This window comes from Geotrypetes seraphini, chromosome 4 (genome assembly GCF_902459505.1).
Source record: "Geotrypetes seraphini chromosome 4, aGeoSer1.1, whole genome shotgun sequence".
NCBI classification, from domain to species: domain Eukaryota; kingdom Metazoa; phylum Chordata; class Amphibia; order Gymnophiona; family Dermophiidae; genus Geotrypetes; species Geotrypetes seraphini.
The window spans coordinates 284,376,053-284,403,817 of NC_047087.1; the positions used below are offsets into that span (position 1 = coordinate 284,376,053).

General features: G+C 41.0%; 1 protein-coding gene across 1 annotated transcript in view; it reads left to right on the forward strand.

Moving 5' to 3' along the window:
- The window catches only part of RRP12 (ribosomal RNA processing 12 homolog), a 222,333-nt gene that overhangs the window by 153,334 nt on the left and 41,234 nt on the right, over positions 1 to 27,765 (forward strand). The window contains exons 26-30 of the mRNA XM_033941439.1: positions 6,669 to 6,760; positions 14,466 to 14,618; positions 18,769 to 18,932; positions 21,721 to 21,828; positions 25,471 to 25,517. Coding sequence (XP_033797330.1) covers positions 6,669 to 6,760; positions 14,466 to 14,618; positions 18,769 to 18,932; positions 21,721 to 21,828; positions 25,471 to 25,517 — 564 coding nt within the window. The remainder of the gene's footprint in view (positions 1 to 6,668; positions 6,761 to 14,465; positions 14,619 to 18,768; positions 18,933 to 21,720; positions 21,829 to 25,470; positions 25,518 to 27,765) is intronic.

A 27,765-nucleotide genomic window follows, 5' to 3' on the forward strand; every position in this document is an offset into this window, starting at 1 on the left:
ACAATTGCAACATAAATTTGGACTTAATAAAAAACAAAGTTATAAATGGTTGCAATTGAAGCAGGCCATTCAGACAGGGTTCCCTGAATGGAAGTCTTTAAATACTCATTTTACTCTAGAATTCTTATGCTTCCAGGCAGATTTTATGGGTCACCAGGCCGCACAGTGGTATAAAACATTATCTGGATATTTAAATAAAAAACCAAGGACTGTACTTAGAGATATTTGGAGCATTGAGATTAAGCATCAAATTAATGCATCTCAATGGCCACGTATTTGGTCTTGGAGGATAAGATGTACAATGTCTGCGTCTATGAGGCAAACATGGTTTTTCCTGTTGCATAGAGCACTCTGGACCCCTGTTCGCTTACAAAAATTGGATTGCTCTAAGTCTAATAGATGTTGGCATTGTCATCTTGAGGCTGGAACTCTAGATCATTTATTATTTTATTGTCCTTTTATTAATAATTTTTGGAAATTGATCTGGGGTCAAATAAATTGTATGTTAGAGAATCCTGTGGCCCTATCATATGACACAGTTTTGTTTGGAATGTCTATGAGGGCCAAAAGTCAAATTTCATCAAATAATAACAAACTGTTAATGATTTTAACAGGAGTTGCCATCCAACATATAACACATAACTGGAAAGACTATAGAGGATTGAATTATTGTTTCTGGTGGAGTTCGGTTTGTCAGGTGTATGAAATGGAAAAAACATTGGCAATCAAGAGAGGTTATTATAAGAAATTTAAAGAGGTGTGGAGACCATTAATTGAGTATTATAATAAATAAATAATTATATTTATCCCCATTAAATATATGTAGGGGGGAGGAGGGATGGGTGGGTTTTATGACATTATGAGGGGTAATATATGGAAAGGGAGGGAGGGGAGATAGTTTATGGTATAAAATGAATGTAGAGTTTCAAGTGAAGAATGTATAGTATGACTTGAATTATTGTACACTTGTTTGCATAATGTAAAAACGAATAAAGTTATTTAAAAAAAAAAAAAAAAGAATAATTAGTCAGTGGTCCCCATATTTTCTTAAAGGGAATTAATTTATATATTGTAGATGGTACTAGGAAAGAATTTCAAGTGATGTGTATGATTCAATTGATGTATTATTGTACACTTGATGTAAGATTTAAAAAAATGAATAAAGAATTGGGGAAAAAAAAGGAGGAGAAGGGTGAGAGAGGCAAAAAAAAGCTAAAAAGGAATGATCAATATGTCAGAGGCAGGTGTAGTGAGGGAAAAGACAAATGGACAGTAGCGACGTGAAGAAGAATTAGCAGACAGCAGGACAGCAGACGAGAAACTGGAACCAACATGATGGCAAAATAAAATGTCCAGACAACAAAGATAGAGAAAAAAAAAGGCATTTTATTTTGAATGTTTTAAATAGAACAAGTTCCAGAGGATGTAGTAACAGTGGTTAGTGTAGCTGGATGTAAACAAGGTTAGGACAAGTTCCTGGAGGAAAAGTTCATAGTCTATTGAGACAGACATAGGAAAAGCCACTGCTTGCCCTTGAATCGGTAGCATGGAATGCTGTTATTATTTGGGTTTCTGCCAGGACCTGGATTGACCACTGTGGAAGCAGGATATTAGGCTAGATGGACCATTAGAATGACCCAGTATGGCTATTCTTATGTGGAATATGTTGGCTTTGGGAAATATGCATAGTAGAAAATTGTGTTCAGTAGAAAATTAAACGCTTTTCTGTTTTTATGTCTCCAGTGTTGCAATACATGCTAAATTTAACTTCACAGAGTTTCTAGTTCAAAAAAGCAAACAGGATGCTAGGAATGATTAAAAAATGGATGGTTAACAAGATTAAGAATGTTATAATGCCACTGTATAGCTCCATGATGCGACCTCATCTGGAGTATTGTGTTCAGTTCTGGTCTCCTTATCTCAAGAAAGATATAGGGGCGCTAGAAAAGGTTCAAAGAAGAGCAACCAAGATGGTAAAGGGGATGGAACGCCTCTCGTATGAGGAAAGACTAAAACGGTTAGGGCTTTTCAGCTTGGAAAAGAGACGGCTGAGGGGAGATAGGATTGAAGTCTACAAAATCCTGAGTGGAGTAGAATGGGTAAAAGTGGATTGTTTTTTCACTCCATCAAAAATTACAAAGACTAGGGGACACTTGATGAAATTACAGGGAAATACTTTTAAAATCAATAGGAGGAATTTTTTTTTTTAACTTGGAGAATAGTTAAGCTCTAGAACGTGTTGCCAGAGGATGTGGTAAGAGCGGATAGAGTAGCTGGTTTTAAGAAAGGTTTGGACAAGTTCCTGGAGGAAAAGTCCATAGTCTGTTATTGAGAAAGACATGGGGGAAGCCACTGCTTGCCCTGTATTGGTAGAATGGAATATTGCTGCTCCTTGGGTTTTGGCCAAGTATTAGTGACCTGGATTGTCCAACATGAGAACTGGCTACTGGGCTTGATGGACCATTGGTCTGCCCAGTAAGTTCTTATGATTTCTAATTTGTAATTCGTTATTCTATAATTGGTGAGATTCTGTTGGTGTGATAGTAATCAAACCACAAAGAATCCACTCAATGACAATACATCTTGAATTCATTCACATGTTATGCCAATGTGATATTAAAAAGCACTACAACTACAAGTTGAGGACCTTTTCCAAAGATGGCCAGAACGCCCGTCTACAAAGCTCTGCAGGTGGTGATGGCATTCTTGAGTCACTGGTAACTAAGCATCCATAGGGTGCCGGCATCAGGACTTAGGGATATTGCTACTGCCTGACAAGCATGGTAAAAGGGAGTTTTGGCCACCTTCAGAGAAAGTCTTCAGCTGAAAGAGCTTGGGGGATCCTCATTAGCTAAAGTATTTATATTTTGAGGTGGGGATAAGGCAGGGCAGAAAAAACTTTGTGATTGCCCAAAATTGGCTGTCTGGCTATGCCACTGTTCCAAACTTCCCAAATTAATAATTCAGCTCTGTAATACATGCCAGCCCCCTGTTTATGGATGTTTTCGGTGAAATAGGATGCAAGTATATCTGATATATATTTTTTTAAACAGATACCCTTACCCTTATCTTTAACCTATCGTTCATCTTCCAAAACCCCTCCTGGATTGATGCCCATTAAGTTCTAATATTACCTACAATAAAGCATGTTAATACCACATTTTCTCTTGTGTTTCCTAAACCAATATCTTATTCATCAAGATGAGATCAGTCCAGGAGTAGGTCACATGGGGATTAGAGAAAAAAGTATAATTCTTCCCCCTGGGGTGTAGGAGCCATAAAATGACAATTGCCCTCCCCCCCCTCACGTCACAATCATACACTTCCACTCTTTTCTGTCTTCACCTCTTTCCTCACTGCCCCATGTCTTCTCATTTCTGAGAGAGTGCACAGTTAGCCCTCTCGTCCATTTCTATTCACCCGAAGTCCAACATTTTTATCTTCACTTTTAAAAATGTACCTTGTTGGCCATTTGGGGCATACATATGTTCACTAAAGGATGACCTTTTGCCCATCTGTACTAATATGGAGCCCAGAAATGGTTTCGCCAGATCTCAGATATCTTCAGCCCCCTACTCCCCAGGTCTCCAGAGTTGTATCCCAAAACCTCCCATAGCAGACCTCTCTACATATCCAAATTTTCTCCCTACACCCACACTTATATTTCAGACTCATATAATTTCATTTAATCTAACTCAAATTTTCCTCAACAAAAGTTTTTCTTGGGGAACATTGGCCAGTCTTAGCTGAATCTCCAGATCATCTCATTCTAATGGGATTCTCTGGCACTTGGAATAGTCTGTGCACTGCTTCTTGGGCTTTTCAGTTGCAATGTCTTTAGACATCCCTGCCTTCTGAAACGTGCCAACAGCTGCTTCTCTGATGTGTTACAATATATATTTTCCACTTATGGTAAAAAGCAATGCAACGGGAAAAGCCTGCTTGTATATTTTCCTGCTTCAAAGTCTCACTGATGCTGGTAAAGCTATAGTGCTGTTTAGCTCAGTGTCTCTCAAACTGTGTGCCAGGGCATAGTGGTGTGCTCCGAAGAGATTCTGGGTGTGTTACAAGAGAGTCCAGAATTTTACTTCATTTTAAAAAATTCCCTTCATAAGTATACACTGGAATACGCCGTGTGCTCAAAAGTCTGTCAATGTTATGAGAGTCTGTGTGCATAAGGATACAACCGCCCAGACAAGCATCGTTCTTTGATGTGATTGGTCCTTGAAAACTAACGGCAAGTAATTTTAGTTTTATTTTAGTTATCCTAACTCGAGCAATAAAGCAATCAAGACTTTGTTCCGTTTGGATCTTCTTATCGTTACGAACTTGGATTTTCAGCTCTGACAGAAATTTAAAAAAAAAAAAAAGAAGAGAATGACTGCAGATGGTGGATAATGAAATGTGTGTTTGCTTGTCAACTATTGAGCCATGTTTTGAGTTAATTTGCACTGAAAAACAAGCACATCAATTCTATCTACTTTAGTTTCACCTTTGTTACAATTACCCATACATAGCTTAAAGAACTTTAAATAAATAACTCAGATTTAATTTTGGTTGTTTTTTCAATTTTATAATTTCAATTGTAATGTGCCGTGAAAAACATTTGCTCTGTTTAGTGTGCCAAAGTTTTTTAAAAAACCCCAAAAACGTTTGGCACACACTGGTTTAGCACAACAGACAAGAAATCAGCAAATATTTCCACTTTGCAGCCTTTCCATGTAATTTGACCCCTCACTCATGCCTTACATACCATGGCATAATTGTGGAAAAGTGGCATTATATCCTGTGGCAGGTATTCTTGGTTTACTAAGGGCCTGTTTTACAAAGTCGCGGTAAAGGTCCCAAAGCCCATACAGATTTAAAGGGCTTTGGGGCTGTTGCTGTGCAGCTTTGTAAAACAGACCCTAAGTGTTCTGTATATCCTCTCCACAGGATTTGTTTTTCACTGCTGCTTTGCAGTCGTCAAAGTCCGAGGTTTCTGGAATACCCCAGCAGCACAGATTTTGTCATCTTAAATGAATTTCTGCACAATCAGGTTTATCCATAAGGTCTTGATTACACCTCTCAAGTCCCTTAGTTCACTTCTTTGTTGATCCCATGAGCTCTGCATGCTCTAGCAGATGGCCTTCCTTTCTCTACCCCTCGGCCAGTATCAGCGATACCATTCCTTAAGTCCAAGATCATTTCTGCAATGTCCCCCCTTTAAATTTAATGTGTGCTGCCTCTGTTCTTTGGACCAAGTACAAAACACGAAAGGAATTGACCCCAAAATATCCACAAAGAAGAAAATCCAGAAAAACCCAAAAAAACTCTGTGGAGTGACGATGTTCCTAAATGGACTTTATTTGAAAGTATCAAAGTTCCAAAGGTACACTAAAATCATCCACATAAAATAATTCCATCCACATAAAAGTATCCTTTAAGGCTCTTATGTGGATGGAATTATTTTATGTGGATGATTTCAGTGTACCTTTGGAACTTTGATACTTTCAAATAAAGTCCATTTAGGAACATCATCACTCCACAGAGTTTTTTTGGTTTTCTTTGGACCAAGCACATCTCAAGTACAATTCTTCCTTTCTTTCGCATGAGGAGAGGTCTCTGCTTTTCTTGCATCTGTGGTGTCTTTTACCTTGCTCTTCGCTACAATCATGTCGCATTCTTCTAGTGCTGTGCATGTTTCCTCAAAGGAGAATTCACTGCAATTTATCATTGTGGGTAGTCATAGTTGGGATGGGATTCATGCTTTCCATTTCTGTTGCAGAGAGCGTCTAATCTTAAACTTTTATGTGAGCAATTGGCTGCTTTTTATTAACAGCTCTTTGGAGCCTCGAGGTTAGCTGTAACATCACTTTTTCCTCGGCCTTCAAGGAATTCTGTTCTGAAAGTTTTAAATAATGGTTGCATACCCCGGTGCCAGCAGGGAACCACTGAAGTCTATACAGTGCCTTAAGATATTTACTGACTTGGTGGTCTTTACCCAGATCTACAGAAAAACTAGGAAAGTATTGATATGAGAGCTAGATCACATCAAATTGTTTGGTGCCTGTGTGAATTCCATATAATAAATGTGTGTGGTATTTAGCATCTAGAACAGTGTCTCGCAAACTTTCTGGCTGGCGGCACACTAAACCTAGTGCCCCAGATGGAAGGCACCCAGAAGTGTGCGGTCATCGATGCGATGATGTTCATGCATGCGCAGAGGCCCATTTGGCCACAACCTGCTTCGGTGGAAGGAATCCTGGAGGAGGAGAGCTGCAGGGAAAGGAGGAGAGACGCCGGCAAGGTGGAGAATCATCTGCATCAGCTGACTTGCCTACAGGACGTGCCTCTCGCTGCAGGAGGCACATCCTGTAGGCAGTCAGCTGGTGCGGATGACTCTCCTCCTCGCCAGTGTGTCGCGATACACTGATCTAGAAGGTGGTAAGTGACTGCTGCTTCTCTTTATTTTGTAAACGTGAGCCGATGCCGTCAGATAGTTTGATTTAGATGCTTATCTGCAGGCGAATGTGAAAGGATCCCTTGATAATCCACTAATGCTCTTACCACAGGTCTGAAAAGCTTTTAAAAAATTATAGAAAGTATTGTGATGGTTAAGTGATGTTACCTGACTCTGTTGATGTATGAATTTAGTAATCCATTGATTTTGTTTTGCATCCTGAAAGATGGAAGCCATTGGAAACATCAAAGATGACATGAGGCGGTATTTCCGGACAAAGCTGAGGAACATTTTCGTCAAGTTGATCCGAAAGTTTGGGTGAGCAGCAGTAAGGGATGTAACCTGCAGAGGGTAGCTGTGTGCAGAGAACAGCATGGGATGAACACAGAGGATCTCAAAATAGAAAAAATTAAGGACAGTACTGAGCAGACTTGTATGGTCTATGTCCGTATATGTCCCTTTAGTTGAGGATGAGCCAGGGAGGGCTTCAATGGCTGGGATGGTGTAGATGAGCTGGAGTGAGCTTTAATGGAGACTTCAGTAGATGGAACCTAAGCATAGTAATGGGCAGAGCTTTAGGTACTGGCCCAGCAAAAGCTAAGAAGGAGGAAAATTTAAATTAGTAATTTAAGAGTGGGTAGGGTTGGGCAGACTGGATGAACCTTTTGGGTCTTTATCTGCCGTCATCTATGTTACTATGCCCTGGGGAGGGAGGAAGAGGGATGATAGCACCAGCAGTTGTCTTCTTTTCAGTAGTGCATTGGCCTTGTGCAAAGAAGCTGGATATATGCGTGTATGTATTCTTTGAGGCTGGCTTATCTGTTATTGCAGAATCTGCCATCATTACAAAGGGAAACATATTCCAGTACAATAGGAACGGTATGCAGAACCATAGGTTCATCCATCTGTGTTCACGAGCATACTTCGGAAGATGTTGATCACAGATTTTCAACTCCTCCATCTCCCTAGTTCTGCTGCCCCCTTCAGTTCTTCCTTGTGCAGGTGAGCATGAAGGTGTCTCTCTGATCTGCTCTTTGTTTGTGATGTTTTTTTTTTGTTATTTTTTCAGCTTGGGTGGATATGGTCCTCAGGAGGCAGTTTGAGGCTCTACTCTTGGGGATTAAGGCTGCAGCCATAGCCTCCTTCATGGCATGTGCCTTTCAAGACTGAAATCAGAGCCTGGTGGAGAATAAGCCTTGCCATAACTTGTGTTAGCTAGAATACTTAGCAGATGCATTCCGATATAATCAGTCATAGGGAAAGTCTCAGCATATTCAATCTCTGCCCATCATATACTTTGGATCAGACAAAAGGCGAGTGATTCGACCTCTGAAGGAACGCTGAGCAGGCTTCCATTCAGGGGACACATTCTGTTTGGCAAGGGCCTAGATGATTTTATGGCCAGTGTACAAGATCACTGGCCCAGGTCTTTACCAGACAGCAGACCCTGAGCAGCCAGAGGCCAGTTCTGAGGGTCACGGCACTCTCACAAGTTCTCAACAGGAGCATAAGAATAAGAACTTAAGAAGTGCTATACTGGGACAGAACAAAAGTCCATCAAGCCAGTGTCCTGTTTCCAGCAGTGGCCAATCCAGGTTCCAAGTACCTAGCTAGATCCCCAAGTAGTGAAACATATTTTATGCTGCTTATCCTAGGAATATGTAGTGGATTTCCACAAGCCATCTCAATAATGACCTGTGGACTTTTCTTTTAGGAAATTATGCAAGCCTTTTTTTTAAACCCTACAAAACTAACTGATTTCACCACATTCACTGGCAACGAATTCCAGAGCTTAATTACACATTATGTGAAGAAATATTTTCTCTGGGTTGCTTTAAATCTACTACTTAGTAGATTCATCGCATGCACTCTAGTCCTAGTATTTTTGGAAAAATAAACAAGCGATTCACATCTACCCTTTCCACTCCATTCAGTATTTTATAGAACTCCATCATATTACCCTAGAGTTTCTCTGCTTCAAGCTGAAGAGCCCTAGCTGCTTTAGCCTTTCCTCATAGGGAAATTGTTCCATCCCTTTTATCATTTTTGTCACTCTTCTCTGTACCTTTTCTAATTTTGCTGTATTCCAGAGAGTCTTTCAAGGTTCTAGATAGAAATTGTCTGGGAACTGAAAGAACCAAGGGTCAGATTCACAAAAAAGGACCAGCCAAAAAGCCACAATGATAACAACCCTCAAGCCGTTCCTCTGAAGATTGGAGATTGGCTCTCGGACTATCTAGAGGCCTGGGAGTGGATAATGTCTGACTGCCGGGTCCTAGAGATGATCAGAGAGGGTTATAAGATAGAGTTTGCGTGCCCTCTCTCTGATTGGTTCATGAGTTTGTCAGCATGCCAGTCAGAAAAGGCCTGGGCATCTTTTTTTCTTTTTTTTAAAAATTCTTTATTCAATTTTTAAACTACAGAAGTGCACAATAATTAATACACTTACATAGAATATTAAAATTAAAGCACATTAAATTTACCAAAATTTATAAAAAGAAAAAAATAATTTTCCCCCACCCTACCACCTATTAATCATCTTTTTACAAAGGTTGTTAGATATTCAAGCTATAGAGCCAGTTCCTCCAGAAGACTTGGACTCTGGCAGATACTCCATATACTTTGTCATGCCTAAGAAAGGCTTTGAGGAGTAGGGGCCCATCCTGGATCTCAAACACGTCAACGTGGCCCTGAGAATTCCTATATTCTAGATGGACCCGTGACTCTGATGCAGCAGTGGAGCCAGGAGAATTTCTGACCTCCCTAGATTTGACAGAAGCTTACCTTCATATCCCAGTCTTCCCAGAACATAGAAGATTCCTGAGATTCCATGTGTTGGAGAATCACTATCAATTCTCAGTGCTTCCTTTTGTGCTGGCAATGACACTCTGAAATTTCACCAAGGTTAATGGTGGTGGTGGCTACTCATCTCCACAGAGTGGGTTGGCAAGTGCACCTGCACTTGAGATGATTAGCTAATCAGAGCCTCATCCCAAGAGGAAGGAGAAAAAGCGGTAGCAGCAGTTGTGGAGACTTTACAGAGTCTGAGATGGATTGTGAACCTTTGAAAGAGCCACCTGGTTCCGACACAGTCCCTGGAATACCTGGGGATCTTATTCAACATGGCAGAAGGTCAAATCTTCCTTCCAGAAGCATGCAAACAGAAATTTTGTGGTCAGATTACAGACCTGTTGGCCAAACCAGAACCTACTGCGTGGCATTACCTTCAAGTGCTTGGGTCAATGGTGGCCACAATAGATGTGGTGCCCTGGGTGAAGGTGCATATGCGCCCCTCCAGGATGCCTTGTTGTCTTGCTGGTGGCCTCAGAAAGACTCCTTGCAAGTTTCACTCCCCTGGACAGCGCCAGCCAGAAGTAGCATGAGCTGGTGGCTCTGCCCATAGTCTCTAGTCAGTCGCTCCAGATCGCTGTCTGGTTATCCTAATGATGGATGCTAGCTTGTTCGTCTGGGGGGACTCATTGCAATGGTCACCCAGGCCAAGGACAAGGAATGCTGACTCAGCAGAAGTTGTCTATCAGCAGGCTGGAACTGTGAGCCATTCATTTGGCGCTGCACTGACCACAGTCTTTGCTGCAGGACAAAGCAATCGGAATCTTGTCTGACAATGCCACTACAGTGGCTTATTTCAACAAACAGGGAGGCACCAAGAGCGCTCCACTCCAGAAGGAGGCGAAAGCATTGCTTTGTTGGGCAGAAATACACCTTCAGGTGATCTGTGGGGCACATATGGTCAGGGTGGACAATATTCAAACAGATTATCTCAGAAGACAGACATTAGACCTGGGAGAGTGGTAGTTATCCCTGATAGCATTCCAGACAATTGTGAGACGATGGGGTTGACTGATATTTGACCTTAGTGTGACTATAAAAAAACAAAAAGCAACTGTGTTCTTCAGCCACAGATGCAAAACTGGAAGTGCAGGGCTAGATGCTCTGGTTCATCCATGGCCAGAAACCAGGCTACTTTACTGTCGTCGTCCCCCTCCCTGGCCAATGATAATGATCTCTTCTTGGGCGGAAGCAAGGCAGTTTCTCCTGAGGAGATATGTAGATCAGCAACTTGGTCCTCCCTTCATACTTTCACCAAATTCTACAGGGTGGACATAGCAGCACAGGAGGATGCTGCTTTCTGGTCCTCAGTACTGTGAGTAAGCTCATCTATTCCACCCTAGAGTTTGGGGACTTCTTAAGTATGTCCCTGTAGTTCAGCATACCATCCCTATTGCACTGGAAAAATAGACTAGGTTCTTACTTTGATAATATCTTTTACTATAGATAGGGATGATATGCTGAACCTCCCCCCCAGACCAGCAATTTATCTGATGCACCTGCTCTCTGACTCAAGCTTAATGGTTAGCTCCATAGCCAAGATTTCACTGTCAGTCAAACTACTGCATTACAAGAGAGGAATGGTTGAGTTCCATAGATGTTCAGGCTGTTTGTTTAAATTGCATTTTCTTGCATTCGTTGTTCCTCTCAGAATTTATTAATATTTTAACTACATTACTATTTCTTCAGTGATTGTTTTACATTCATCCAAGCATATCAGACACCTGGTATCAGGGAATTTTCCGTAACCCTTCTTCTGTCTTTTACTGTAGGGCTTTTGCCAGCTTTGGTATGAACTGAAGGTGGTAGTAGAGCCTGCGGAGGAGGAGTTGAAAAGCTGTGATTGACATCTTCTGCAATATGCTCGTGAGCACATATGGATAATCCTATGATTCAGCATACCATCCCTATCTACTGGAAAATATATTATCAAGATAAGAACCTAATCTCTTTATTTGTTTATTTGGGGGGGTGGGGATCCAGCAGTTTCCTCCTGCTTCCTTATATTTAAAATCAATCACAAGTAGAGCTGGGATATGTTGTAGTGAGCCTTCATTTGCAACTACCCAGAGAATTTTCCCTATTCTGTATTTCTGCCATCTCCTACCCCCTCTGTGTGACTTCTATTGAGGTCATTCTAGTCACAGCCCTGGAGCATTGGGGTTTCTTGAATCCTGTGGTCATGGGGGACCTTAGGGTTTTGAGGAAGCTCACTATCTATTAATACATTGTAAGACATATCTAAGTAATGCTAAAAAACCTTATAACTGAAAAGCTATCGGCAATGTAAAATAATTAATGCAAAGCATTAAGTAACTCGGAGAAAGAAGAAAAAGAAAGTCTTCATTTTGACTCAATAGAATTTAATAGCTGAGTGTTAGCCAATTTATGAAATTCAATATTAATTGCTCTTCAATCTTGTGTCCTTCCGAAGCTTATTGCAGAGTTGGGGAGCTAATCCTCTATCTACTGTATCTAATACTGTAGAAGCCACTCTTCCTTTAATTAAAGGAATTTGTGTCAGAATATCCTGCATGGCTCATAATGAATGACATGGAATATAAATCCTTACAGTATCTAGGAAATAACTTGGAACAATGCCTCAGTAAAATTTCTAAAAACGGTAATCAGAATTTTAAATCTAATCCCAAATGATACAAGCAACAAATATAGTTCTTTCAACAGTGAGGAGGTGCTACCCATCTTCTAGCCCTCTTAATAAGTTTTTCAGCTATATTTTGAATAAATTGCAGTCTAGTTAATAACTTTTGTTCACTTCTGCAGGGACTAAATTGCAATAATCCAATTGTGAAATCACTTCTGATCTATATCTCTGAAAATGATTTGCATATAATATTAAACAGATTAGAGTTTGTCTCAGTTGCCATAATGAATTACATATTACCTTAGAAATCTGTCCTTCCACTGATAGGTAGAATTCTTCTGTCACTCCAAAATTACAGATGATGAAGAAATTGAAAGACAAAAGATTACTATCAAGAAAACATTGGCTACATCCTTCAACCCACTGGACCTTAGTTTTCTCAGGACTGATTTTAAGATAGTTATCAGTTCTCAACCACTATAAACGCCTTTGCAGAGTTAAATGATCAGTTTATAAATCACTGGTTATTTGAATAAAGATTTGTACCTCATCTGCATTAATAAAATGTTCTAAATGTACAGAATCCAAAAGCATCCCCAGAGAGCTCAAGTAGATAATAAACATGGATGATGATGAAGATGCCTGAAGGGTACCACACTTTAAAATTCAGCTCTTTGACAAACTTGATTCTTTACATTTGTAATCTTCTAAATAATCCTTACACCAGCTAAGCACATTGCCTGCCAGACCCATGCTGTTCAAATGATTAATCAAAGGCTGATGAGCATGTAAATCAAAAGCTGCTGGTAAATCCAGCTTGACTAATGCCATACAAATTCCTTCTTCTAATGGTAATTTTAGCTTTTCTAACATAATGGTTTAAGATCTCTCTATACTATATTGTAATAAAAATATAGATTTCGGTTGATATATTAAAGTGAAATGTTCTCAGTATTGCATTTTGTTGCTACTCTTACCTCCGTTAACTTAGCCAATAGGCAAATATTTGCTACTGGTCTATAATTTATACAAGACCTCTGATCAACCTATTCATTTTTAAGAGTTAGGCATAATAATATTTTTTCCAACCTTAGAACCTTATTAATAAACGCCATCGGCCATCTCTTCAGCTGTTGTTCAGCCCCACTCAACAATTGGGTAGGGTTTAAGTCCAGCTGATGGTTGTCTTTTACAGCGTAATATCAGCAAATTTCTGCCATAAACATTCCTCTTTAATGCCCCTCAATTCCAATCTGTTCATAATTCTACAAATTCTAAAGACTTAGGGGGGAAAAAATATTTCAAGTGATGTATATGATTCAATTGATATAATATTGTACACTTGATGTAAGATGAAAAAACGAATAAAGAAATGGAAAAAAAAAAATAAAGACTTAGGGGGAAATTCTAAAACTGGTGCCTAAACAAAGACTATTTTACCTCAAAGCAAAATAGCCTCCACACACATGGACTGCGGCTAATGAGAACTGAAACGAAAATCCATGGTGCTTTTACAGTGGCTGACTTTGCGCTACACTTGCAGTGACAGCTGATGCCATGACTCCACAGGAAAGCTAATTCCTAAGGAGCTTATCATTCTAAATATATAAACTTAAATTCTTACTACAATTTTGTACTCTGTTTACCATATAAGCTATTGTGCAAGATCATAGCTTCATTAACTTGCAATCACAGTGCAAGAAAAAGAATAAAGAGTAGCCTCTCTCCCTGGATTACTTTATATTCTGTAATGATCAAGTGGTGTAGTCATGGCCAGAGTGATGCCCCAGATGCATTAACCATTTTGAGCGCCAAACCAGAATGGGCAGACGTAACTGGTGATTGCTCCTGCTCCAACTCCATTCCTAGACTACTAGGGCTTATAAGATAAGCAGGGGGGCCTATAGGAGGAAGTGGGGGATGGAGAGGGAGGAAAAGAGACAAATGGGAAAAAACACACATTTTTTGCTTCCACCAGAAATACACGGTCATTTTAAGCTGAAATTTAAAACATGGCCGAAAATTATAATAATCTTTCATCTGAAACTGAAATGAGGTAGAAAAAAGAATTTTTGGGCCGGTTTTAGTGCCATAACTGAAACCGATATTCGGTCAGCTTCTAGGAGTGGGGACTGTTTAGCACAGGTGGTTTTAGCCAAAATTCAGTCAGCCCTCCTCTACCTGTTTATATAGTAGCCTCAGTCCCAGAGCATTGGGAGAGGAGACCTGATTCTTTGATTGAATTAGTGAACTGCAGCTTGGCAGTGCACAACACTTGTCACCTATACCAAAGTGGTGGCCCAAGCGCAGACTTAACTCTCCTTTTAGTCAGTCCTATACCCCTGTTTTTAACCACCCTGCATGCCCACTTCGCTTGAAAGTCAGTATCATCAGTATCTTCTTGAGGGGTCATCCAGTGTGTATCCCTCAAAAAGAAGTGATAGCCTGAATCCACAGGAGGCATGATGGGAAATGCCCAAGTTGTCATGGGATATTTGGTGGTTGGATTTTTAGGTTAAGCTGTTGTCAGTTCATGATATCCTGTTTTCTCTTTTCCACTATACTTAGCTTTGAGCTGGTGAAGAACATGCTTCCTGAGGAGTGCCACAAGGTATTGGTGAATATTCGAAAGGCAGAAGCAAAAAATAAGAAGCAGAAAGCCCTAAAAGAGGCGGCATCAGTTGATAAGGACACACTTCCTCTTAGTCAGAAAGGCAACAGGTAAAGAAAGTACCAGAATGCAGCACTTGGACCTCACAGTAATCTTGCCAGCATCCTCTCTCAGGTGCTGGGCTGCCTCTTAGGATGTGTGATTCATTCTGAAGTTTGAAATAGTGATTTCTCACCAGTTTTATAACATTGAAAAGTACAAAAAAATTATTAAAAAAAAAAAAAACAACTTTGTAAAACAGAAATTGTAGATTGAAAAAGCTAAGGAAATTTAAATATTCAGGTTTTAGGGTGCTAGTGAAAACAGTCAATAGTAAAAGCTGCTGTGGTTACTTTTTTAGAGTCATTAGGCATTTGAGAAGAGATACCATGTTTCCTCAAAAATAAGACACTATCTTAGATTAATTTTGGGCCCAAAAAAGGCACTAGATCTTATTGTTTTCATGTACAATGATCGTCTCTCCCTTCCTCTCCTCCACCCCAATTCTTTGTATTTCCTTTCCTCCCCTCTCACCCATCCCCTTGTGCAGTATCTTTCTATCCCTCCCTCCCATCCCTTGTGCAACAGCATCTTTGAAGCTTCTATCCCTCCCTTCCTCCCATTCCCCTGTGCAACATCTTTCTATCCCTCCCATCCCCCTTCCCCGCTGCCACCACCGCTGCGCACCCCCCTGCTGACCCTTTCATCTTTCACTCATCAAAACCCAGACCGCAAGCCAAAATACCCTGAAACAAATGGCAGCGTTGGCAGCACAGGCTGCATCGCAGCCTGCCCGTCTCACGTCTGGGCGTTCCTCTGTCGCATCACTGATGATGTCATCAGCAACGCGGCATGGAATGGCCGGGCATGAGAAGGGCAGGCCACGATGCAGCCTTTGCTGCCGACGCTGCCGTTTGTTTCCAGGTATTTTGGCTTGCGGTCTGGGTTCGGAAGGGAGGGCGCGATGGAAGGGTCAGTGGGGGGCGCGCGGGGGGAGGTGAGGGAAGCGCTGCCGCCGGTGACTAAGGCTTATTTTTGGGGAAACACGGTAGATGCATTTACAGATCATTGGAGGAGTGAGCAGTGGCATCTAATGATTTCTGCTTTAATGGACACTTCTGTAGGTGGAGGAATATATATCTATATCTATCTATCTATCTATAAACCCAAAAAGAGGGCTGTTACTAACAGCCAGCCACGGGGGGGGGGGAGGTGGAGTGTGAATATATATATTGTATATTTAATGACTGGGTATTGCAGTAGAACATACTACATATTATTACTACTTATTTATTTATTTGTTCCGATTTATTTGATATCCCATCCTCCCCAGAGAGCTCAGAACAGGTTAGAGTATAACATATAATAATTAAACAAGATACAGACAATTAGGGCTATACTATAATTAATGTAATTTACATAATAATTAAACAGATGAGATATAGACAATTAGGCTATACGATCTGAAGTCTATGTGGTCTAGGACAGGGGTGTCCAACCTGCGGCCCAAGGGCCACATGCGGCCCCATAAAGTATTTTGTGCAGCCCCAGTCGAGGGCGATGCAGTGTTTTCCTCTGCTGCCCCCGAGTGTTTACCGTCTTACCGGCTCCCTCCTCTGTCTTGCTGCAGCATTTGCACATTTGTGCGGCCCCAGAAAACATTTTTTTCGGCCAATGCGGCCCAGGGAAGCCAAAAGGGTTGGACACCCCTGGTCTAGGAGAAGGATAGTGGGTTGGATGCGCTGGCAGACAGTTTGATGAGCAAATGATGTTGGAGCCTAGGTGTTATACCATATGGATACTTGGCTAAGGGAATTAGGAGAAGAGGTAGGTTTTTATTGCTTTTCTAAAGCTCAAAAGTCCTTCGAGGGATTTGATATGTGGAAGCAGTTGGTTCCAGCACTTTGGTAAGAAGTGGGAGTAAGATCTGCGTCTGGTATTTTCTAGTTGGAGGCTCCAACCAGGGGGTTATTGTAGACGTGTTTCCTCCTGGTAGTGGAAGGGTCTGTTCGGGATGTGCAATAGGAAGGTTGGCTGATATGTAATAGGATACTCAAAGCTGTGGGTAGATCTGGTTCAATGGGTAGGAGAAGTTGCACATCATCAGCTTAGATTAATTGGTTGGTGATACCTGGTTTCACTTGACACATCATTTAAGCACTTTTATAGTCAGAAAAAAATCGGGGACTTTAATTAAAATGTTTTTTCCAGCTGGGCTTGTTCACTGTGAGGTACTAATTATTTGTATAGTGCTACTAGATGTATACAGCATTGTATACTTTATATGTAGGTACTTTCTCTGTCCCTAGTGGGCTCATAATTTAAGTCAGAATATAAGAATAACCATAGTGGGTCAGACCAGTGGTCCATTTAGCCCAGTATCCTGTTTCTACAGTGGCCAATCCAGGTCAGAAGTACCTGGCAAAAACCTAAATAGTAGCAACATTCCATGCAAGCGTTTGCTTTCCTCTTGTCTACCTTAATAGCAGGTTATGGACTTTCCTCCAAGAACTTGTCCTGACCATTTTTAAACCTATCTACATTAACTGCTGTTATCACGTCCCCCTGGCAACAACGTTCCAGAACTTAACTATACTTTGAGTGAAAAAATATTTCCTTGTATTGGGTTTTAAAAGTTTTTCTCTAACTTCATTGAGTGTCCCCTGGTCTTGTAATTTTAGATGGAGTAAAAAACTGATTCACGTGTACCTGTTCTAAGTTTTTGTACCAAGTTCAGTGGAGGGTTGAATGATTTGCCCAGGGTCACAAGGAGCTACATTGAGAACTGAACCCAGTTTCCCAAGATCAGTCTGTTGATCTAACCATTAGGCTGATTGCTGTAGATAAATCATATTAAATACAGATGTTTCAATTTATTTCTTAGCAGGCCAATTTCCTAGCCCTGGAGAAGTTTACATTAGGGGTGATTTTATAAAGTGTTTTCCTTGTGCAAAATATGTTTTACACATGAGAAATGGTGGTTATTAAAATTTTGTAGGGATAAAAGTGTGTAAACAGTAGGCGCGTGGACACGCATGTGCACCTGTCTCAGTGCAAGAGCATTTATTCATTTAGTTCTGGGCACTGTTCCCTCTAAGCTGAATAGGAGACCTCAAACTTCATTACTACCAGTGTGGGATGGTGGTTCAATATTGTGTTTTCAATTACTTGGGACAGGGAGGTTCCCTGAACTCCTACAGAGCTTGCTTGTCCCTCACTATTGAAAATGTGATAGTGAAACAGTGCCCCCATTGGCAGTTATGTAGTTGGAGGTCTCCCGTTCAGCTTAGAGGGAACAGTGGTTCCGAGAGCCTGTTTATAAAAGGACAGAAGTTTTTAAGTTGCCTTTATAAAACAGGTACACTTTTAGAAATTTTTATAGCTTGCTGTTATAAATGTAGCCATAATGTACCTCAAGTCCCTTGCTGTGTTTGATAATATATTTTAGAATTCTTTTATCCATTGAGGTTCCAAAGATTGTCTTCTGTGAACTGCTTTGTGTAGCAGTGGTCTTACCTGAAATCATTGGCATATAAAGCCAAATGTACTTTCAAACAGGGTTAAAAACTCTGGTGTAGACTTTTTTAAGAAGTCAGTATTTTGAGCAGAGAAGATTGTTTTCCTGAGAGATGTCTGGTTACTTGTGTTCTTCTGTTAATCCTTTTACTCTCTGCCATAAGCACTCGGGGCTTTTCAGTAAGGCAGAGAGGGTGGGTACCGGAACAAAAGAGCTGTAAGTGCATGGATATCTTATCTATGCACATACAGTATGTGTGTAGAAACAGGGTCTTAAAGCCTGTGATCTCACCCAAGTCCAATATTTTGCATCTTTTGTCTTTGTGAAATTTTTTAGATTAGGAGCATCCAACATGCAGCCTGTCTCTCCTTGGGGTATGGCCTACGAGGTATTTGGCAGGGTTTTCAAGATGTCCATAGTGATTAATCATGAGATTAATTTGCATGTACTGCTTCCTTTTTTGCAAATAAATCTCATGCATATTCATTGTGGACATCTTGAAAACCCAATTAGGTTGTGGTCCTCGAGGACCGTGGTTGTCCGCCATTATTATTCATGAGATCGGTTTGCATATACCTGACTGATTGGGAGGGTCACCAGGACGGGTTTGGGATGCCACGGTATGGAAAGGTCCACAATGGAATTAGCTCCCTCATTTTTCAGATAAAAATGAAAGATTGTGAATTTTCCTCATTTTATTGCAGCATTGAGGAGATCTTGGCAGATTCTGATGAGGAGGAGGAGGATGAGAAGCCAGTGAAGGAGCCAAAGAAACAGGTGAAGCAGAAGAGTCTGGCATGGCTGAAGGAGGGAGAGGGGGATGACCCACTGAACTTCCTTGACGCTAATGTGGCACAGAGAGTGCTAGGTAAGAATCTGCATCTATACTACATGCAGCTTTTTTTTTTTTTTTTGTAAATCTTTATTCATTTTTGATTCTTACAAGTGAATTAAACATACTACGAACAATTTTCACATATCACTTGTATTTACAATCAAATATTCTTGCAAGATAAAATAAATACCCCCTTTTTATCAATAATCCTAATTCCATATAATATACATACATTTCCCACCCCAACCCCACATATATGCTACCCATGTGCTAAGATATCTGATCATTAGAGTAATTAGTCAATGGTCCCCATATTTTTTTAAAATTATGAAGATTCCCATGTTGTAATGCTAACATCTTTTCCATCTTATGTATGTGACAAACTGAATTCCACCAAAATGTATAATTTAATTTAGTATAATCTTTCCAATTTTGAGTAATTTGTTGCATGGCGACCCCTGTCAATATTAATAATAACTTGTTATTATTTGCAGAAATCGGACTCTGAGTTCTCATTGCTGTACCAAATAATATAGTGTCATATGAGAGTCCTACATGCAGCTTAAGAACTTCTCTTTTAAAAATATTCCTAATTTCTGGATTTATTAAAAATGTCTCTGATAGATTACTTAATAACCCGCTGGGCAGAAAACCCACCAGATAAGTTGTAGAATTATGACAATTGGACATAAAACTCGGGCATTGTGAATGAAGTTTCACAGTGCGGCACAGACCAGTTCTTTTTTTTTTTTTAATATCTTTATTCATTTTCAAAAGCCAACAGTAAGTGCAACAGATAAGCAAACAAATAATACAATAATCAGCACTCTATACAATCAACTGATATAATAAATATATATCACCCCCCTCCCATACCCTCCCACCCCACCCTTCCTGGACGTGCATAACAGAAATCAAAGGGAAATATACGTATGATCAATTCTTACAAAATTTTGTTAATGGATCCCAAACCTCCTTGAATTTATCATAGTGTCCCAATTGTATCGAATTCATATGTTCAAATTTATAACTTTGATATAGGGTTTCCCACCAAAAATTGTAATTTAATTCATGATCAGCTGCATAGCAACTCCTGTCATGAAAAGAAGCAGCCTATTCTGATTTGCATTGATTGGACTTTTGGGCATTAATAATATTCCAAACAGCACATCATCATACATCAATGATAATGGAGCTTACAGGATCATAGTAATTTGACTCCATATAGATCTCCAAAATTTAAGTATCAAGGGGCAATAGAAAAATAGATGATCCAGTGTCCCTATATCGAGATGACAGTGCCAGCATCTATTTCACTTAGAACTATCTAACTTTGCAACCGAACAGGGATCCAGAAAATTCTATACAACAGAAAAAAATCAAGTCTGCCTCACAGACCAGTTCTAATGGAGATGGAAACCCAGAGGAACAGGCGGAATTTACTATACTGTATATCCACTTTCCAAAAAGATTGTGCTAACTCAAATTTTATAATAAAGGAGTGAAAAAGTAGCTTGAGCTCAAAATCACCTAACTAGTCTGATTTCCAAGGTATCCTCAATACATTAGCATTAGAGGCTGGCTTGAACATTTTGTCAGTTATTATTCAAGAGAGAACAAGATGTTATCATGAAAGCAGGAGTTTAATCCATGAAGCACCAGTTTGGCAAGGACATTTTAGCTAAAACACTGGACAATGTGGAACTGATTATCCAGTTTTTTGGGGCAACAAGGGCATTTGCCTGGGTTGTCTGTTGAAATATGTGTTTGTTATAAGTCAGAAGGTGGTATATTCAATATATTTATAATATTTATGAAAAAAGTAAGATTGATTAATAAATTATTAATGGTGTGTGCATATATGTATTAGTTCTTCTCTTCTTCTAAATGTATGTTATGTGGTTAAACAAAAAATAGGGGAAGATTTGCATTTGAATATGTCCGTTAGTAGTATTGATTACAATACATTAGCATGAGACAACTTTGCACACATTACTTAACAGAAGCAGAGAAAAAGGAAGGCAAATAAAGACCACTTGGCCCTTCCGCTCCCTTACAGATCCTATGTACTTGTCCCAAGCTTTCTTGAATTCAAATACAGTTTTCAGCTCTACCATCTCCACTAGAAGGTCATCCCACAAATTCACCATCCTCTTCTGGTGGAGTATTTCATAGAAACAGAGAAAAATAAAGTCAGATGTGCATGCAGTGGTCTTTATCTGTCTTGTGTGGATTTATTAAGAATGTTCTGGAAAAGAAACTGGCCAGGCAGTCCATGAGGACCGAGAACAGTAGCCTCTGGTTAGAGCACTTGGCTCTGCTTGTGACCTTGGGCAATCTACTTCCATTGCCTTAGGTACACTTCAGATTGTGTAGCCCTCTCAAGACAGGACAATGCTTTCTGTTTCTTGTGCATGTAACTTGCCGTGAGTTATTAATGAAAAGACATGAGCTGTGGTGTGCTGCTTCTCATTTGGACGTCTTTAAAAGAGAAAGGGAAAAAGTGGGACTTCGGAATAATGAATAGAGCTGTTAGGAATTATTCTTTTGTAGTTTTATGACATCCCCCTTGTTATAGATCAGAAAATCACCCCATAGCTAATTCCACACCTGTACTCTGTGTACATCAAATAGATCCACTGGAGGATTAGCAAACTACAATGTATTTTATTTATTCACAGTTGAATATGCTTAATTAGATAAGCTCTGAGCCAGTTACATTTTCAATAAAAATAATACATAAAAACATCCAAGCATAATAATACTGCAGAAACTCACAGTGGGTGATAACTGATTTACCTTTTTCTTCATTTTAACCTAGCTACCAAACCAAATTTGAATAAAGATACAAAACTGAAGCACAACTTCCAGTTCACTTCAGATGGGCGTCTGATTATCAAAGAGGATGAGGAAGAAATCCAGTCCAAAGGTACGGTGGACTCCTTTCACTGTCTGCAGGAACTGAAGATAATTCTCACCCAATGCTCTTTATTCAGGTTTTATGCAAACAATAAAAAACTAGAAGTGGCTCTAGTAAGCATTTATAAAGCTTATAGCTTGTTTTAATACACTATACTCTTCAGTGCTCAGAGACGATTTAGTTTCAGACCCCGGGACTAGCCCGTCAGTATATATCTTCTCTAATCATCACACTGTGTTTTGTCTTGAAAACGTTCAAAAAATAGAAATGTGAAATACAGCATAAACTTATCTGAAATGTCGTTAAAGCTGTTACAGCTGATTTGGGGTTTTGGGGGATTATTCAGGTTTTAGGCATGCCCAGAATTTGCCACAGTGTCACCTCAACTGATATACTATTTCAGGCCTCAAAAGAGGACCAGTTCCAAATCTGGCATGCTGGTCTTTCCTCTGATCTCTTTGACTACTAATGCAAGGAATGTCATTGTCAAAATTATCCATAACATAACGATTTATATTCCGTGATTCCACAATAAGATTGTTTCAATGCAGATGATGGTTAAGTTAGAACAAACTCTAGCAATATACAAAATTAATAGCAATTTACCTGTCAGCCAAATTCTCAAAACACCTACTAATCAAAGACAAGTCAATTATTTAGTTAAATTTTTGAAGCAAATTTTCAGTTTATTTTGAAATCTCATGTGAGTACTGATAGGATGGAAGGAGTTACAGTAGGTGAAGCTATGGTAAAGGCAACTGGTCCCTCGCCATGGCTCCATCCTCCTGTGCTCATTGAAGTTTCAGTTTGTACCATGGTCACTCCATGCATTTGACCCTATTGCTTAAACGGAATCCCAGCCCATCCATGCTGCTGCTGTTAAGGTCATAATCACTGCCCTATGCACGTTACCACAGTGCCTACTTTGAAGCATGCTGTTAGGTACCAAATGAGGCAGCCTTGTCCAGAATTTTCTAGAAGTTTTGGTAAGATGCACTAGTATGATAAATTGGTCAAGACATGCTTGAACATTTTTTTTCCTCTCAAGATTTCTGGCCACCCTCAAACACCTCTTTATTATAGAAAAGGAAGCTGATCAAGCAGGATGTTATGTAGTAATGTGCTGTATAACGACACCCCTTCACCTTCAGCCACTCTTTTAGCTGAATACTTCAAAAACAAAATCACAACTGCCAGGACTACCTTCACTAGAACCCCCTACTCACCTAGAAAAGATCACATTGCCCCCCACAGAAAAAGAATCAGTTGCGGCAGACAGAACCTGGTCCCACTTCTCCACTATACAATGGTCAGACCTTAATAAATTCTATAAAAAAATACATCCACGCAGCCTGTGACCTCAACCACTGCCCACCATACCTGTTAAAAACCTCCAGTACTTCATTCCGCGTCCTCCTCTTACAGTGGATACAAACCTTGCTCACAGACGGACTTTTCCCGCAAGACCTCAGCGAAATCATTGTCACCCCGATCCTAAAAGACCCCAAAGGAGCAACAGATCAACCATCCAACTACAGACCCATAGCCTCAATTCCACTTTATGTCAAGCTAATGGAAGGCCTCGTAGCTAAACTCCTCGTCAACTACCTAGAAAACCACAACTTCCTCCACACTACACAGTCTGGTTTCAGAACCAATTACAGCACAGAGACACTACTGGGATCCCTCCTGGACACAGCTAGCCAATACCTCAACACAGGCAGAAAAATGCTGATTATACAGCTTTTGACCTGGTAGACCATGACATCCTACTACAAATACTAGATTCAGTAGGAATCACAGGTAAGGTACACACATGGTTTCAAGGATTCCTGCAATCCAGGACTTAGAGAGTAAAGTCAAACAAAGAAAAATCAGAACCATGGTCCAACCCCTGCGGCATACCCCAAGGATCGCCTTTATCTCCCACACTCTTCAACCTCTACATTGCATCCCTCGGCACCTGCCTAGATAAATTAGGCCTAACCTATAGTTATGCAGACGACATCACCATTTTCCTTCCTTTTGATCATGACAGATACACTACACAGAACACTAGAAACAGTAGCAACATGGATGAAAGAGCACAAACTGAAACTGAATCCTGACAAAACAAAATTCATCCTCCTTGAAAATAACAAACCTAGTAATAAACTCAATCACATACCCCATTCAACCCACTCTAAAACTTCTGGGAATGCTGATAGACAGAGGCTGTACCATGCAGCCACAAATCAACAAAACAATACAGAAATCATTCGCAGTCATGAGAAACCTAAGGCAAGTTTGAAAATTCTTCGACAGAAAACAATTCCAGCTCTTGGTCCAGTCCCTAGTCCTGGGACTTCTAGACTACTGCACCATCCTCTATCTCCCCTGTCCTGCAACCATGATAAAACAACTACAAACAGTACAAAACACAGCTCTGAGACTTATCTGTTCACTGAGGAAACACGACCACATCACAGCAGCTTACCTTGATTCACACTGGCTCTCAATACAAGCACGAATACTATTCAAATTCTACTGTCTACTATTTAAGACCATAAACGGAGACTGCCCAGCCTACTTGAACAACCGACTAATCCAAACAGCTACAACCAGACATAGGAGAACCCACACTCCATTCATGCACCCTCCAATCAGAAACGTCAAATGAAAAAAAATGTATGATGGCCTCCTAGCCACTCAAGCAACAAAACTATTCTCCAATTTACTGATCACGACCCCAGACTACAAATCCTTCAGAAAAGAAATAAAAACCCTGCTATTCAAGAAATCCTTAAAGACAGCCTAACACAGGAAGAATCAATCCCCAATAGCAATCCGCTGCACTCCCATAATACCACAGGAAATGTCCAAATAACTCCTTATGTAATCCGCCTTGAACCGCAAGGTAATGGCGGAATAGAAATCACTAATGTAATGTAATATATGAACTTGTTTGTAAATGCCATCTAATCAGTAATGTAAATTTTCTTGTACCTACTCAGCTGTAGAATCCACTTTATATTTGTTTGTTTTTCTTTTAAATCTAGGTAACATTTTGAATTATAATTACTGGTTACTGATGATACTCCACTCCATGTTATTTGCTGAATCCTTTTATTTTAATAATGAGGTTTTTTTACAGTGATCAATTAGATTGTTACCTGTTCATAATCGGGTATCATTTAATATATACAATTGAACTCATTTCCATGCCTTTTCCATCCCAGAACTGAGCAATATTGCTTTTACCAAATAAACACTCCTGGATTCCTGCTTTGATAGGTGTACTTTGGTTTGAGTTGTAGTCTATCACATTGATCTCTGTTAATAGCCAAGTCTGTCACATATTTAAGATTGGGTCTTGTGGGAAAATAGAAAGTTGAGTCTTTTTTTTTTTCAGTAGATATTTCCATTAGCTCATAGAAATTGCATTTCCATCATGTCTGCGTGTGTTGGTTCCGTATTTACTATTTTATTTAAAATGTAAATGTCCTGTGCAAGGAATGGCTCATGCAGTCCAAACCTAGCTAATAAAATTTGGAAAGCTAAACCAGATGTATAATAAAATTATTAAAATATGACCTTTTCTTTTTTGTTAGTTTCAAATTTATCCTTACAGAAAAAGTCAAATGTGTGACTCTCTATTCTTTTCCTCTGCAGGAGTTGATGAAATGGCTGAACTTATGCAAGAAGTTGGCATTCAGAGTGTAAGCAATTTTCTTGAGTTTCATTTTTATTGCGTCTTCTAGAGTCTCAGCAAAATTGATATGCCTGAGTTAGTGAATCCTGTTTTGCATTGGCCCACATGTAATGGTGTTTCTTTAGCACTCTCCAGACCAGTAGAGGTTAATCTTTACAAATGGGTATATATCCAATCATGACCAGCAGGTGGAGACTGAAAACAAAACTGTGGAATAGTATATAATATATTCCCTTCTCTATTCTCATCAGTCTTCAGCAGGTGTTGAGTGATCTGTACCCATCTCCCTTGGTAGGGCTGTTGGAATTTGTTTAAGGGGTTTCTAGTCCCTGTTTTTGGCCGGACAGAGCTTGGGCAGGCCCTGTTTGGGGGTCCATCCGACCTCGTAGGTGTCAAACCTGGCGGGTCTCGAGCGGAGTCCCTCCCCCCACTTCCTCCACCTCCCCACATGTTTTTAGAGGAGCCTCAGCAGTCAGCCTTGCCCCCTAAATCAAGCAAGGCCTACTGCTTTGAGAGCCTGTGGAGTCTATTCAGTAAAAAAATAAATAATTAAATAAAAATCCTGAGGTAGTGCTGGTCTGCAGGGTTGCTTCCCTGTCAATTTACTGTATTTTTGCATTAACCGGCACTTTTTCTTCTAGCTAGGTCGCATATGGAGCAATTGTGCCCTCTGGGGGAGTGTGACACAATTTGATTCAGCCGTGAGGCACTCGCGGCCGGCCTGGACTCGGCAGTTTGGGCCAGTGTGGTCATGGAGCTCTGTCGGCAGTGGCTGCAGGCATCCAGAGCTCCCTGGCCTTAGTGCCTCGTGAGCCGGCTGAAGGCAGTGAGGCAGCCCAGTCTGCTCTCACTACCTCCAGAGGGATTCCCCGAACCACCGACGGTAGGAGAAAAAGGATTCCCTCTCAGCTGATGCCAGCTTGCCTGCTTTAGCGTCTGGGACAGTTTAGGTTTCCCAGCCGCTACAGGCCCTGGAGGGGTTATTTTTGGCCGGATCTTTGCCATTTTGACAGGCAGTTCCCTCCATTTTGTCTGCAACCTCAGGTGACCTACCCCCTGTATTGCAAACACAGGGGCAGGTTTCAGCAGGGACCCCTGCTGGGGCAGGGTGTCCCTGGGGACCCCCGGGGAGGGGGGGGGTTGCCACCAATTTGATTTCTTTCTTTGTGCAGACAATTGGGGGTCCCACGTGCACCTGGGGGGATTCGGGGGTGGTTTCCCTCCGTGCCCCCTGTGGCTTTGCCTCCCTCTTTTCATTTGGCGTCTCCTCTTCCTCCTCCCTCATCCAAGCGCCCGCGGGGGGCTTGGATTGCGAATTGGTGGTCGGAGGAGCGTGTTGGCGTGGATGAGGACCTGGCCGCTTTTGCGGGCTTCCAGGATCCTCTAGAGGGGACGGCCACTGGCAATGGGGCGTCGGGCTTCCCGTCTTCCAGCACAGATGCGTCCGTGGTGCGCCTTTTATTCAGAGGGATGCGCTTTTAGACCTGATTTAGCAGGTCTCCTCGGTGCAGCATTTTTGAAGTTGCGCCACCGGAGACCCCGCGATTGGGGGCCCCTGTGCTTCAGGGGGTCTGTCCTGTTTCCAGCTCTTTTCCTGTGCATCAGGATTTTCGGGATTTTGTGCTGGCGCAGTGGAATAGGCCGGGGGCGCTGTTTCAGTTGGTACGCACCTTGGCTCGTTGGTATCCCATCCTGGACGTGGATAGGGTTACCTTAATTTCGCCAGTGGTGGACGCAGTGGTCTCGGCGATTGCTAAGCGGCATACCGTGCCTATTGGCGGCGATTCTGCCCTTAGGGTCTCTGAGGAGCGTACGTTAGAGACACTTCTTAAGTAAAATTTTGATGTCTCTACCTTGGGGATCCAGATGGCTATTTGTGTGGGGCTGGTGGCTCGCACCGTGTTTCAGTCTGATGACTGGTCCTTAGTGGATCAGGAGGTGGCGAAGATTGAGATGACTGCCTCATTCCTTTCGGATGCTCTTTGTGACTTGGTGCGGCTAAGTCTGGGACTTTTGGTGGCCGCGTGCCGTACCTTGTGCCTTCGCGCTTGGTCGGCAGTTGCCGCGTCCAAAACTGAACTTCCAAAAATTTCCCTTTCGGAGGTTGTTTTTGTTTGGAGTGGACTTAGATAAGTTGGTTCAGACTCTTGACAGACTCTAAGGTGCCCCATCTGCCTGAGGACCGTGCCTGCCCGGCATCTCGGGGTGGCACTGCCCAGGGGCGTCTATGGGAATTTCGCAAGTTTCGCCCGAGG